General features: G+C 43.1%; 1 protein-coding gene across 2 annotated transcripts in view; it reads right to left on the reverse strand.

Moving 5' to 3' along the window:
• Nucleotides 1-13279, reverse strand: part of kif18a (kinesin family member 18A) — a 135941-nt gene that overhangs the window by 70657 nt on the left and 52005 nt on the right. For both annotated transcript variants that reach the window (XM_067994087.1, XM_067994086.1), the window contains exons 9-10: nucleotides 12673-12788; nucleotides 1825-1987 (exon numbers count right to left, since the gene is read on the reverse strand). In XM_067994087.1, coding sequence (XP_067850188.1) covers nucleotides 1825-1987; nucleotides 12673-12788 — 279 coding nt within the window. The remainder of the gene's footprint in view (nucleotides 1-1824; nucleotides 1988-12672; nucleotides 12789-13279) is intronic.

Here is a 13279-nt window from a genome sequence, read left to right on the forward strand (position 1 = left end):
CACTTGTCTGGCGTGAATGTTACTGGTCACTTATGAGCCCAAGCCTGGATGTTGTCCAGGTCTTGCTGCATGCGGGCTCGGACTGCTTCATTATTTGAGGGGTTGCAAATGGAACTGAACACTGTGCAATCATCAGCGAACATCCCCACTTCTGACCTTATGGTGGAGGGAAGGTTATTGATGAAGCAGCTGAAGATGGTTGGGCCCAGGACACTGCCCTGAGGAACTCATGCAGCAATGCCCTGGGGCTATGATGATTGGCCTCCAACAACCACTACCATCTTCCTTTGTGCTGCATGACTCCAGCCAATGGAGAGTTTTCCTCCTGATTCCCATTGACTTCAATTTTACTAGGGCTCCTTGGCGTCACACTCGGTGTCCATACCAACTGGCTGACGATATGACTGTGGCACCACTGAAGAGTGAAAAATACCACGCCCAATTCTAGTCAGTAGATAGGTTTTATTGGAGTAAAAACTTCCTCCAGAATCTACTAGCATTTCGCCCATCTGTTTGTTAAATGGTCTCCTCATCCACACAAAGATCTTCCACTGGGGACACAGAGGAAGGGAGAAGGAGCTTGGACCCCCAAACACATGCTGTGCTCTAGTGTTTTAAAGATCCTGGTTAATCTGCATTAGATGTGACAGAGTATCACTGCCAGAGGGAGGTTTAATTTGAGCAATCTTGTGACTTAACCACTCGCCTACCGTAACCATTCATTGTGCAATGATTTGGGTATGAGATTAAAAAGATTTAAATATCCTCAACTCCAAACAAGAACATATGAAAATCAAAAAAAGATTTACATATTACTTTCCACTGCATGCATCGTGTGTATGAAAATAAACAGGGGCGCATGACAAAACAAAGCAGCTTTTACCCATTTTGCAAAGCAGCTTCACCTTCAATGTCCTTGACTTGATAGTATCTATTTTAAACTTTTCTATCTCATTATAGCTGTATACTGCAGGATTTATATAGGCAATGATACTGTGCATTTAACCACATCAAAATTGAAGTTTGCTTTTTTCCCCAACTAATTTGCACTGTTTCACAAATTAAGTTGTAACCCATTTGTGCTGTGCTTTAATCATAAGGTAAATGTGGCCTAACTTTTATGCTGGTAAAACATTTTGGTTTCAAAATTCCTTTTTGTCCCTTTCTTGATTGCATGGAACACAAGATCTGTTATCATGCTTTGATTCAATTTTAATATTTAAAAAAAAGGATGTACTTTATATAATATCATGATGTGGAGATGCCAGTGATGGACTGGGGTTGACAATTGTAAACAATTTTACAACACCAAGTTAGAGTCCAACAATTTTTATTTGAAATCTACAAGCTTTCGGAGGCTTCCTCCTTCCTCAGGTAAATGTCAAGAGCTCCTTGAAGCCTACGCATTTATTCATATAGAACAAAAACACCATGTATTGTTCTATATGTATAAATGCGTAGGCTTCAAGGAGCTCTTGACATTTACCTGAGGAAGGAGGAAGCCTCCGAAAGCTTGTAGATTTCAAATAAAAATTGTTGGACTATAACTTGGTGTTGTAAAATTGTTTACAATATATAATATCACCAACTTTTAAACACAAAATTGCTGAGTAACTATTTATATAATGATTTTCCATTGTATTGAGGAAAAGAAAAATAAATTCACACCAGCTCTCAGTTACCTGCGTACAATTGGTGAGTAAGTATAGTCAAAGAGCTAAAGTGGAAATGTAACCTTTTGGAACCAGGCCAATAAGTTGGGGCTAGCTTACCTTGTATATCAATTTTCCCACCCGTGAAACGTTCATTACGAAACTGTCTTACCTTTTCTGCTATCCGCTCACAGGAAAACAGTTTGGCCTGTTGCTGGTACTGTTTATAATAATATGTTTTTAGCTCCATCTCTTTCAGTTTCAGTTCCAAATCTGAGCAGTTAATCCTGATTTTCTGTCGATCGCTGAAGATATTTTCAAGGACTTGTTCAAATCTTGAAAAAAGAACAAAAATAGTACAAAGTACAACACTACCATCCTGCTATTTGTTTCTTATTGCTTTACTTAGGACTTGACGTAAAAACTTTGTTGAATTCTGCAAGTAATTTATTCTCAAGTATTGCAAGTGCTTCAGAAAGAGCAAATTTCACATGTTATGTCCAATGATTCCCACTTTCAGAATTTGTCTGAAATGCTCCAAGTCCCTTATAAGTCACCTAATCTACAAAAATCAATTTTATTTCAGTTTTATCTTAATACTCCACACCAAAATAGGCCGTAACAACAATACACAAGGGGAGTCAAGATCAATTGTAGTTTTCAGGTGAATCAGAGGTAGATGCTGGGGGATAATTAGACCAGGGCACATAGAGGTCAATTTTAAAGTCATACATTCTATCCTTTTTAAATGTCTATTATATAAATTCCAATGTCCACATTTGTAATGGAAACTGCCTGTGTAAACTTGTCATGCTATGGTTACAACCATCTGCTACTGGTGGTGCTGCTCCGCCTCCACTGGGGGACAGTGTAATTACAGCGTGACAAGTTTACATAGGTAGTTTCCATTATAAATGTAGACACAGGGAATTGTAATGGAAAATGTTGACAGGAAGTTTGTACAGATGCAAGATTTTTATTATACAGATAAATACACTTTCAGGAATAAGAGTATATGATCAGCTTTCTTTTAAAAACAAAGAATGATTACACTCGTCAAAAAGTTATCTGCTTTTTGCGAGTGATTTCCACCCACAAAGACTGAATATTTTGAACCTTTAAATTTGGATCACCTGGGTGATCAAACTCAAATTTTTCATGCTACAATGCTTGAAATAATTAATTCGTTGGAGAAACTGCATGACATGAAAGCCCAAATATTTATGGTTCATAAGAGATTTACTGCATTAATATATTAAATTCAGGCACTCACTTTTTCACAAAGCTAGCTAACACCTTTGTTGCAGTGTGGGGCAGGGAAAAATCCTAGTGATCTACATATATTGAATAACTCTGTTATTCAGTAGAATTTTTGTTCCAGTTTCTTTATAACCTAAAGAATAAGGGTTATCCATCAATCGGTTTGTATTTAATCTAACTAAAATACAGTGAACACCAACTTCTTGTTAATTTTAACCAGGCAGACCATCAAAATGTGAACACATTTTACTTTAACTTATTCTGATGCTAGACACAGGAAATAGCACTGAGTCAACAGCTTTTTAAAAAAAAGTTGGGGACGTGACAATACTCCTTAATCTCACTCTGACGTACATGGTTTGTTGTTGTTGTCAGACTCTTAAAATATTGATACACAGGGACATTTACATCTCTCAGAACTACTGTATGTTCCAACCACTGATGCAAGAGACTGCTGAGAAGCCCTATTAATACTTCAGATTTTCTACTGCTGCTGCCAAAGCTGTGGTGTTTTTTTTTCAGTTCAGGGGCTTTGTTTACTAGCAGCAAATTACCATAATTTTTGTATACAAACAAGTAAATAATTTATGATGTTTTGAACAATTCCATATCAATCTAGTTGTTTCTTACAAACAAAAAGGGGTTTTCTTTTCCCCTGTTACATTTTGCCATTAAAAACCAGTTGATTTAAATTTACACAGCTAATTCTATTGTACAATTTTAGTGAGACCATTTTAGCAATAAATTATAAAATTATGACATTGTGACAGCAAAGCCACAAGAACAAAAGAGGTAGGAGCAGGAGTAGGCCATTTGGCCCTTCGAGCCTGCTCTGCCATTCAATGAGATCTGTAGATGATGTCAGAATTCTTGCAATTCCTATTTTGACATGCAGTATAGGGCAGTTTTAAATAAGATGATTTGTATACACACACAGTGAAGCAGGAGTTCTAAAAATATCTGCTAGACATTGCATGCCTATCAAAGTTACAATGAAAGTCTTCTGAACCAAACTGATCATATGATAAGTTATGTAGTTGCAGTGTTTATCCACTCAACCTATTATCTATTGTTTGTTGCTTATCATCATAAATCGTTATTGAGAAATCTTTTCTCCGTGTGAATGTATGTCCATGTAATGTAATGATGTGGAGATGCCGGTGATGGACTGGGGTTGACAATTGTAAACAATTTTACAACACCAAGTTATAATCCAGCAATTTTATTTTAAATTCACAAGCTTTCGGAGGCTTCCTCCTTCCTCAGGTGAACGTTGTTGGAAATGAAATCCTCGAAATGAAATCGCATTTATAAATCACAGAACAATGCTTGGTGATTACAGACAGTTTTTTCAACTGCCCGTTGCCAAGGCAATCAGTGTGCAGACAGACAGGTGTTACCTGCAAGGTCTCCGAATATACAAATCACCAAAAAAAAACAGAGATAGAGAGGTAGAAACATAGAAAAGACAGCAACTGACCCGTTATATTAAAAACAGATAACATTTGTTCGCTGGTGGGGTAACGTGTAGCGTGACATGAACCCAAGATCCCGGTTGAGGCCGTCCTCATGGGTGCGGAACTTGGCTATCAATTTCTGCTCGACGATTTTGCGTTGTCGTGTGTCTCGAAGGCCGCCTTGGAGTACGCTTACCCGAAGGTCGGTGGATGAATGTCCATGACTGCTGAAGTGTTCCCCGACTGGGAGGGAACCCTCCTGTTTGGTGATTGTTGCGCGGTGTCCGTTCATCCGTTGTCGCAGTGTCTGCATGGTCTCGCCAATGTACCATGCTCTGGGGCATCCTTTCCTGCAACGTATGAGGTAGACAACGTTGGCCGAGTCACAGGAGTATGAACCATGCACCTGGTGGGTGGTGTCCTCTCGTGTGATGGTGGTATCTGTGTCGATGATCTGGCATGTCTTGCAGAGGTTACCGTGGCAGGGTTGTGTGGTGTCGTGGACGCTGTTCTCTTGAAAGCTAGGTAATTTGCTGCGAACGATGGTCTGTTTGAGGTTGGGTGGCTGTTTAAAGGCGAGTAGTGGAGGTGTGGGGATGGCCATAGCGAGGTGTTCGTCGTCATTGATGACATGTTGAAGGCTGCGGAGAACATGGCGTAGTTTCTCCGCTCCGGGGAAGTACTTGACGACAAAGGGTACTTTGTTGGTTGCGTCCAGTGTTAGTCTCCTGAGGAGGTCTATGCGATTTTTCGCTGTGGCCCGTCGGAACTGTCGATCGATGAGTCGAGCGTCATATCCCGTTCTTACTAGGGCGTCTTTCAGCGTCTGTAGGTGTCCATCGCGTTCCTCCTCGTCTGAGCAGACCCTGTGTATTTGCAGGGCCTGTCCATAGGGGATGGCCTCTTTGACGTGGTTAGGGTGGAAGCTGGAAAAGTGGAGCATCGTGAGGTTGTCCGTGGGCTTGCGGTAGAGTGAGGTGCTGAGGTGCCCGTCTTTGATGGAGATTCGTGTGTCCAAGAAAGAAACTGATTCTGAGGAGTAGTCCATGGTGAGCTTGATGGTGGGATGGAACTTGTTGATGTTATCGTGTAGTCTCTTTTGTGATTCCTTGCCGTGGGTCCATAGAAAGAAAATGTCATCGATGTATCTGGTGTATAGTGTTGGTTGGAGGTCCTGTGCAGTGAAGAAGTCCTGCTCGAACTTGTGCATGAAAATGTTGGCGTATTGGGGTGCGAATTTGGTCCCCATGGCTGTTCCGTGTGTTTGGGTAAAGAACTGGTTATCGAAGGTGAAGACATTGTGATCCAGGATGAAGCGGATGAGTTGTAGGATGGCGTCTGGAGATTGGCTGTTGTTGGTGTTGAGTATTGATGCTGTCGCAGCGATGCCGTCATCGTGGGGGATACTGGTGTAGAGTGCCGAGACGTCCATCGTGGTGAGAAGTGTTCCTGGTTCAACTGGTCCGTGGGTACTGAGTTTTTGTAGGAAGTCTGTACTGTCGCGACAGAAGCTGGGGGTTCCCTGTACGATGGGTTTCAGGACGCCCTCGATGTATCCAGAGAGGTTCTCACACAGGGTTCCGTTGCCTGATACGATGGGACGTCCGGGTGTGTTGGCTTTGTGTATCTTTGGGAGGCAGTAGAAGTCTCCCACGTGGGATGAGAGCACGTAGGATGCTTTGAAGGTCTGGATCGAAGGTCTTGATCAGTTTATTGAGCTGGTGGATGTGTTCTTTGGTCGGATCTGCGGGTAACCGTCTGTAGTGTTCCTGGTTGTCCAGTTGTCGGTATGCTTCTTTGCAATAGTCCGTTCTGTTCTGTATGACTATGGCTCCTCCTTTGTCCGCTGGTTTGATGACGATGTTGCGGTTGGTCTTGAGAGCGTCGATGGCGTTGCGTTGAGCTCGGGTGACATTCTGGACTGTCTTCTGAGTGCGGCTGATGAATCTGGCATTGACGCATTTCCTGACAGCTTGAGCATACATGTCCAGCTGAGGGCAGCGACCCTCCGGAGGAGTCCAGTGTGACTCTTTCCTCTTCGGTTGCTGTACCGCGGATCCCTCTGTCTGCTGTTCCAGATCGTTGACTGTCTCATTGGGTTCGCTGCTGAAATCTTGGGGTTTGTGGAAGTATTCCCGGAGCCTCATTCTCCTGATGAATTCCTCTGTGTCCGCCGCGAGACTAGTGGGATCCATTTTGGTAGTGGGGCAGAAATTGAGCCCTCGGCTGAGAACTTCGATTTCGTCTGGTTGAAGGGTGTGGTCGGACAAATTGACGATAGACTTCCCTGTGGTTGCAACCGTGGTACCGGGGGAAGCTTGGTCGATGCTGGTGGTGATGCCGAGTTTCTCAAGCTTCCTGCTCTTGGTTTTCATGTAGGCAGCGTAGTTCCGTTGCCTCGTCTGTCTGGCGGTATCTCGTAGCTGGTCTGCTGTGTCCTGAGTACAGGTTGAGAGTATGGACTCTATCTTGGTTTCGAGGTTGCGGCGTCTGCTGTAGAGTTGGTGTATGAGATGGTTGTGGAGTGTGCGAGAGGTACGGCTATGGCCATCCCCACACCTCCACTACTCGCCTTTACACAACCACCCAACCTCAAACAGACCATCGTTCGCAGCAAATTACCTAGCTTTCAAGAGAACAGCGTCCACGACACCACACAACCCTGCCACGGTAACCTCTGCAAGACATGCCAGATCAGACACAGATACCACCATCACACGAGAGGACACCACCCACCAGGTGCATGGTTCATACTCCTGTGACTCGGCCAACGTTGTCTGCCTCATACGTTGCAGGAAAGGATGCCTCAGAGCATGGTACATTGGCGAGACCATGCAGACACTGCGACAACGGATGAACGGACACCGCGCAACAATCACCAAACAGGAGGGTTCCCTCCCAGTCGGGGAACACTTCAGCAGTCAAGGACATTCAGACACCGACCCTCGGGTAAGTGTACTCCAAGGCGGCCTTCGAGACACACGACAACGCAAAATCGTCGAGCAGAAATTGATAGCCAAGTTCCGCACCCATGAGGACGGCCTCAACCGGGATCTTGGGTTCATGTCACGCTACACGTTACCCCACCAGCGAACAAATGTTATCTGTTTTTAATATAACGGGTCAGTTGCTGTCTTTTCTATGTTTCTACCTCTCTATCTCTTTTTTTTTGTTTTTTATTTGGTGATTTGTATATTCGGAGACCTTGCAGGTAACACCTGTCTGTCAGCACACTGATTGCCTTGGCAACGGGCAGTTGAAAAAACTGTCTGTAATCACCAAGCATTGTTCTGTGATTTATAAATGCGATTTCATTTCGAGGATTTCATTTCCAACAACGTTCACCTGAGGAAGGAGGAAGCCTCCGAAAGCTTGTGAATTTAAAATAAAATTGCTGGACTATAACTTGGTGTTGTAAAATTGTTTACGTGTAATGTAATGTAGTGTTGTATCTATTATTGATTGATTGATCTCCGGTGTTAAAATCTAATCACAAGGTCAGAAGTGGGGTTGTTCGCTGATGATTGCAGTGTGTTCAGCGCCATTCACAATTCCTCAGATAATGAGGCAGTCCATGCCCGTGTGCAGCAAGACTTGGACAACATCCAGGCTTGGGTTGATAAATAGCAAGTAACATTAGCGCCACACGAGCACCAGGCAACGTCCATCTCCAACAAGAAAGAGTCTAACCACCTCCACATGACATTCAATGGCATTCCCATCACCGGATCTCCCACTGTCAACATCCTGGGGTCATCATTAACTAGAAACTCAACTGGACCAGCCACATAAATGCCATAGCAACTAGAGCAGGTCAAAGGCTGGATATTTTGTGGCATGGTTCACTACCTAACTTCCCAAAGTCTTTCCATCATCTACAAGGCACAAGTCAGGATTGTGATGGAGTACTCTCCACTTGCCTAACTGGGTGCATCTGCCAAAACTGCTCACTACAGCAGGATTATTCTGGAACGCAAAGATAACCCCTGGCTTCTCTTCTACACTACAAACAGTCTTCTTAAATCCCTCTCTTCTGCCCCCTCCAGTGAAAAGTGCAAGGAGCTCATGAACTTCTTTGTCACTAAGGTTGAGATCATCCGTTCAGCTGCCTCTGCCACTACCCTCCCTTCCCCTGGTCCACCAAGCCAAACTTCCAAGGTTCCCCCTGAACTCGCATCTTTCTCTAGTTTCTCTTCTATCTCCTCTCCTGCCCTCCTATCTCCCCTTGACCATGAGACCAACCTCCTGCTCCCTCCTATTACCACCAAACTGCTGACCACCCAACTTCTCTTCCTGGCCCCCATGTTAGCTAATATTGTTAATAGTTCCCTCTCCTCAGCTACTGTCCTCCTTTCAAATCTGCCATCATCCCCCTCCTCAAAAATCCACCCTTGACCCCCCCCTGTCCTTGCAAACTACCGCCCCATCTCCAACCTCCCTGAATCTGTTGTCGCCTCTCAAATCCGTGCCCATCCTTCCCACAACTCCATGCTTGAATCCCTCCAATCAGGTTTCCACCTCTGCCACAGTACTGAAACGGCCCATAACAAAGTCACAAATTACATCCTATGTGACTGTGACCATGGTAAACTATCCCTCCTCATTCTTCTCTACCTGTCTGCAGCCTTTGTCATGATTGACCATACCATCATACTCCAACGCCTCTCCTCCCTCATCCAGCTGGGTGGGATTGCGCTTGCCTGGTTCCATTCTTACCTATTCAATCGCAATCAGGGAATCACCTGCAATGGCTTCTCCTCCTGCTCCCGCACCGTTACCCCTGGAGTCCCCCGAGGATCTATCCTTGCCCCCCTTCCCCCCACCCCGGCATTTCTCATCTACATGCTACCCCTTGGCAACATCATCCAAAAACACATCAGGTGCAGGCCTTTCATTGTCCCCTGGAGGAAGCCCTGGAAATCTCAGGACACAGTAAATGGGTGGAGCCCTGGCTTGGCCTTTGTGCCTAGGAAATAGGTATTCCCCAGGGGTAATCGTCCCTACAATTAATTTCTAATTAATGAATGACTATAATTTATTAATGGCCTGGGAGAGGTCAAATGCACGTTACTCTCTGATGGCAGGCGCAGCAACCTGCGGTGCATTTATCCTCAGCTGTCATGCTGTGTTTCATCACCCATCCTTAACATAGATGACATCTAATTGAACAGATATTTGCTAAATTTTCAATTAAATATATCTAAGCTAATTTGGAAAACACATTAAAGTATTAACATAATAGCAAGATCAAAAATTTGCAAAGTAGAAAGAGACATGTTCATTATTATTTTAACATTGTAGTCAATGTCCAAACAAACTCTTAAGCCACAGAGTTTAATTGCTACAGCTGGATAAGAACATACGTACTAAAGACGGAAAGGGCATGGAGAAGAAGCCTACCAATCAATAATTAAACACATGAAACAACATAAACTATGTACTACATCAGCAAAGAAAATGGCGCTTCAAAATTACTTCTGCCTGAAGACGAGTGAAAAAGTGACCAGGGCTGGGAGCTGAAAATCCTTGTATATTTAGGAAGGACAGGCAAAAAGGAAAAGGAGGTGGGGATGAAATCAGAGCAATAGTGAGAAAGGATATAGGCTCAGAAAATCAAGATGTAGAATCAGTCTGGGTGGAGTTAAGAAGCACCAAGGGGCAGAAAACACTGGTGGGAGTTGTCGCTAGGCCTCCAAACAGTAGTGGTAATGTAGGGGACGGCATCAAACAGGAAATTAGAAATGCATGTAACAAGGGTACTACAGTAATCATGGGTGACTTTAAGCTACATGTAGACTGGCTAAACCAAATTAGCAATAATAATGTGGAGGATGAATTCCTGGAGTGTGTACGAGATGTTTTTTTAGACCAGTATGTTGAGGAGCCAAACAGGGAACAGGCTATCCTAGATTGGGTATTGTGCAATGAGAAGGGGTTAATTAATAATCTTGTTGTGCGGGGTCCTTTAGGGAAGAGTGACCATAACATGATAGAATTCTTCATTAAGATGGAAAGTGAAGTAGTCCAATCTGAAACTAGGGTCCTAAATCTAAACAAAGGAAACTACGAAGGTATGAGGAGTGAGTTGGCTATAATAGATTGGGAAGCTTCATTAAAAGGCATGATGGTGGATAGGCAATGGCTAACATTTAAGGAACGAATGCATGAATTGCAACAATTATACATTCCTTTCTGGCGCAAGAACACAAAAGGAAAAGCGGCCCAGCCATGGCTAACAATAGAAATTAAGGAGTATTAGATCCAAAGAGGAGTCATACAAAGTTGCCAGAAAAAGTAGCAAGCCTGAGGATTGGGAGCAGTTTAGAATTGAGCAAAAAAGGACCAAGAGATTGATTAAGAGGGGGAAAATAGAGTATGAGAATAAACTTGCATGGAACATAAAAGTGGACTGTAAAAGCTTCTACAAGCATGTAAAAAGAAAAAGATTAGTGAACACAAATGTAGGCCCCTTACAGTGAGAAACAGGAGAATTTATATTGGGGAACAGCAATTAAACAAATACTTTGGTTCTGTCTTCACAGAAGAGGACACAAATAAATTCCCAGAAATGCTAGGGAGCCAAGGGACTAGTGAGAAGGAGGAATTAAAGGAAATTAGTATTAGTAAAAAAAGTGCTGGGGAAATTAATGGGACTGAAAGCCGATAAATCCCCAGGGCCTGATAATCTGCATCCCAGAGTACTAAAAGAGGTAGCCATGGAAATAGTGGGTGCATTAGTTGACATCTTCCAAAAATCTATAGATTATGGAACAGTTCCTGCAGAATGGAGGGTGGCAAATGTAACCCCACTATTTAAAAAAGGAGAGAGAGAGAAACCAGGGAATGACAGACCGGTTAGCCTAACATCAGTAGTATGGAAAATGCTGCAGTCTATTACAAAGGATGTGATAACAGGACACTTAGAAAATGTCAATGGGATTCGACAAAATCAACATGGATTTATGAAAGGGAAATCATGTTTGACAAACCTACTGAAGTCTTTTGAGGATGTAACTGGTAGAATAGATAAGGGAGAACCAGTGGATGTGGTTAATGTGGATTTTCAGAAGGCCTTTGATTAGGTCCCACATAAGAGATTAGTGTGCAAAATTAAAGCACATGGGATTGGGGGTAATATGCTGGCATGGTTTGAAAATTGATTAACAGACAGGAAACAGAGAGTGGGAATAAATGGATCTTTTTCGGGGTGGCAGGCAGTGACTAGTGGGGTACCGTAGGGATCAGTGCTTGGGCCCCAGCTATTCACAATATAGATCAATGATTTGGACGAGGGAACCAAATGTGATATTTCCAAGTTTGCTGACGACACAAAACTAGATGGGATCGTGAGTTGTGAGGAGGATGCAAAGAGGCTTCAAGGCGATTTAGACAAGTTGAGTGAGTGGGCAGATGCAGTGTAATGTGGATAAATGTGAAGTTATCCACTTCGGAAGGAAACACAGAAAGGAAGAGTACTATTTAAATGGTGATAGATTGGGAAATGTTGATGTACAAAGTAACCTGGGTGTCCTTGTACACCAGTCACTGAAAGCAAACATGCAGGTGCAGCAAGCAGTTAGGAGGGTAAATGGTATGTTGGCCTTCATTGCAAGAGGATTTGAGTACAGGAGCAAGGATGTCTCACTACAGTTATAGAGGGCCTTGGTGAGACCACACCCAGAGTATTGTGTGCAGTTTTGGTCTCCTTACCCAAGAAAGGATATACTTGCCATAGAGGGAGTGCAGCGAAGGTTCACCAAACTGATTCCTGGGATGGCAGGACTGACGTATGAGGAGTGATTGAGTCGACTCGGCCTGTATTCACTTGAGTTTAGAAGAATAAGAGGGGATCTCATTGAAATATATAAAATTCTGATAGGGCTAGACAGATTGGATGCAGGGAGGATGTTTCCCCTGGCTGGGGGGTCCAGAGCGAGGGGTCACAGTCTCAGGATACGGGGTAGGACATTTTGGACTGAGATGAGGAGAAATTTCTTCACTCAGAGGGTGGTGAACCTGTGGAATTCTCTACCACAGAAGGCAGTGGAGGCCAAGTCACTGAATATATTTAAGAAGGAGATCGATAGATTTCTAGATACAAAAGGCATCAAGGGGAATGAGGAGAGAGCGGGAATATGGTATTGAGATAGAGGATCAGCCATGATCATACTGAATGGCGGAGCAGGCTCAAAGGGCCAAATGGCCTACTCCTGCTCCTATTTTCTATGTTTCCATGTAAAGCACCTTCTCAAAAAATTTAGTGCCTTTGTTTTTGAAACAAAAGTATTAGTTTGTAGGTTTACCTTTTATTTTCACTTTCCTTTGGATTTGAACCAACCATAACATTTAGTCCATGGTTATTGTGAATCACCAATTTTTCACTCTCATAAGTCTTCAATTTTTCTTTGAGCTCCATAATCTGTGAAACAGATAAGATATAGAAAATACAAGGTCTGAACCAGCACTCGAGTTAATCTATCATTCAAAGTGGGTCAAAATTTTAAAAATGTGCTATCCACACTTTTGTTACCGTAGGACGTGACTTCTCCAAAGGCCTCCTACCTACACAAACTCCACTGTCCACATCTTGTTCTACATTAAGTTCTGTTTGCTTGTTATCCAATCATTGCTAACCACCTACCGGCTCCCTTTCCTTCAAAGCACTGAAATTAAAATTTTTACCTTGTTTCTTACCCATATGTAGTATAGCTTTCAACCATCTCAGCCCTACCCTCCCAAAATCTCTTTGTCTTGTTACTTCTCTCCCTGCCTTTAGAAACCTTCCCAAAACCTATCTTTCTGAAAGTGCCTTTGATCAACTTTCTTAACTCTTCTACATAGCACTCTTAATGTAATAAACATCTCAAGGGACTTCATATAAGAGAGAACCGACACTGAGCAGAAGAGTTA

This window comes from Heptranchias perlo, chromosome 12 (assembly GCF_035084215.1).
Source record: "Heptranchias perlo isolate sHepPer1 chromosome 12, sHepPer1.hap1, whole genome shotgun sequence".
NCBI classification, from domain to species: domain Eukaryota; kingdom Metazoa; phylum Chordata; class Chondrichthyes; order Hexanchiformes; family Hexanchidae; genus Heptranchias; species Heptranchias perlo.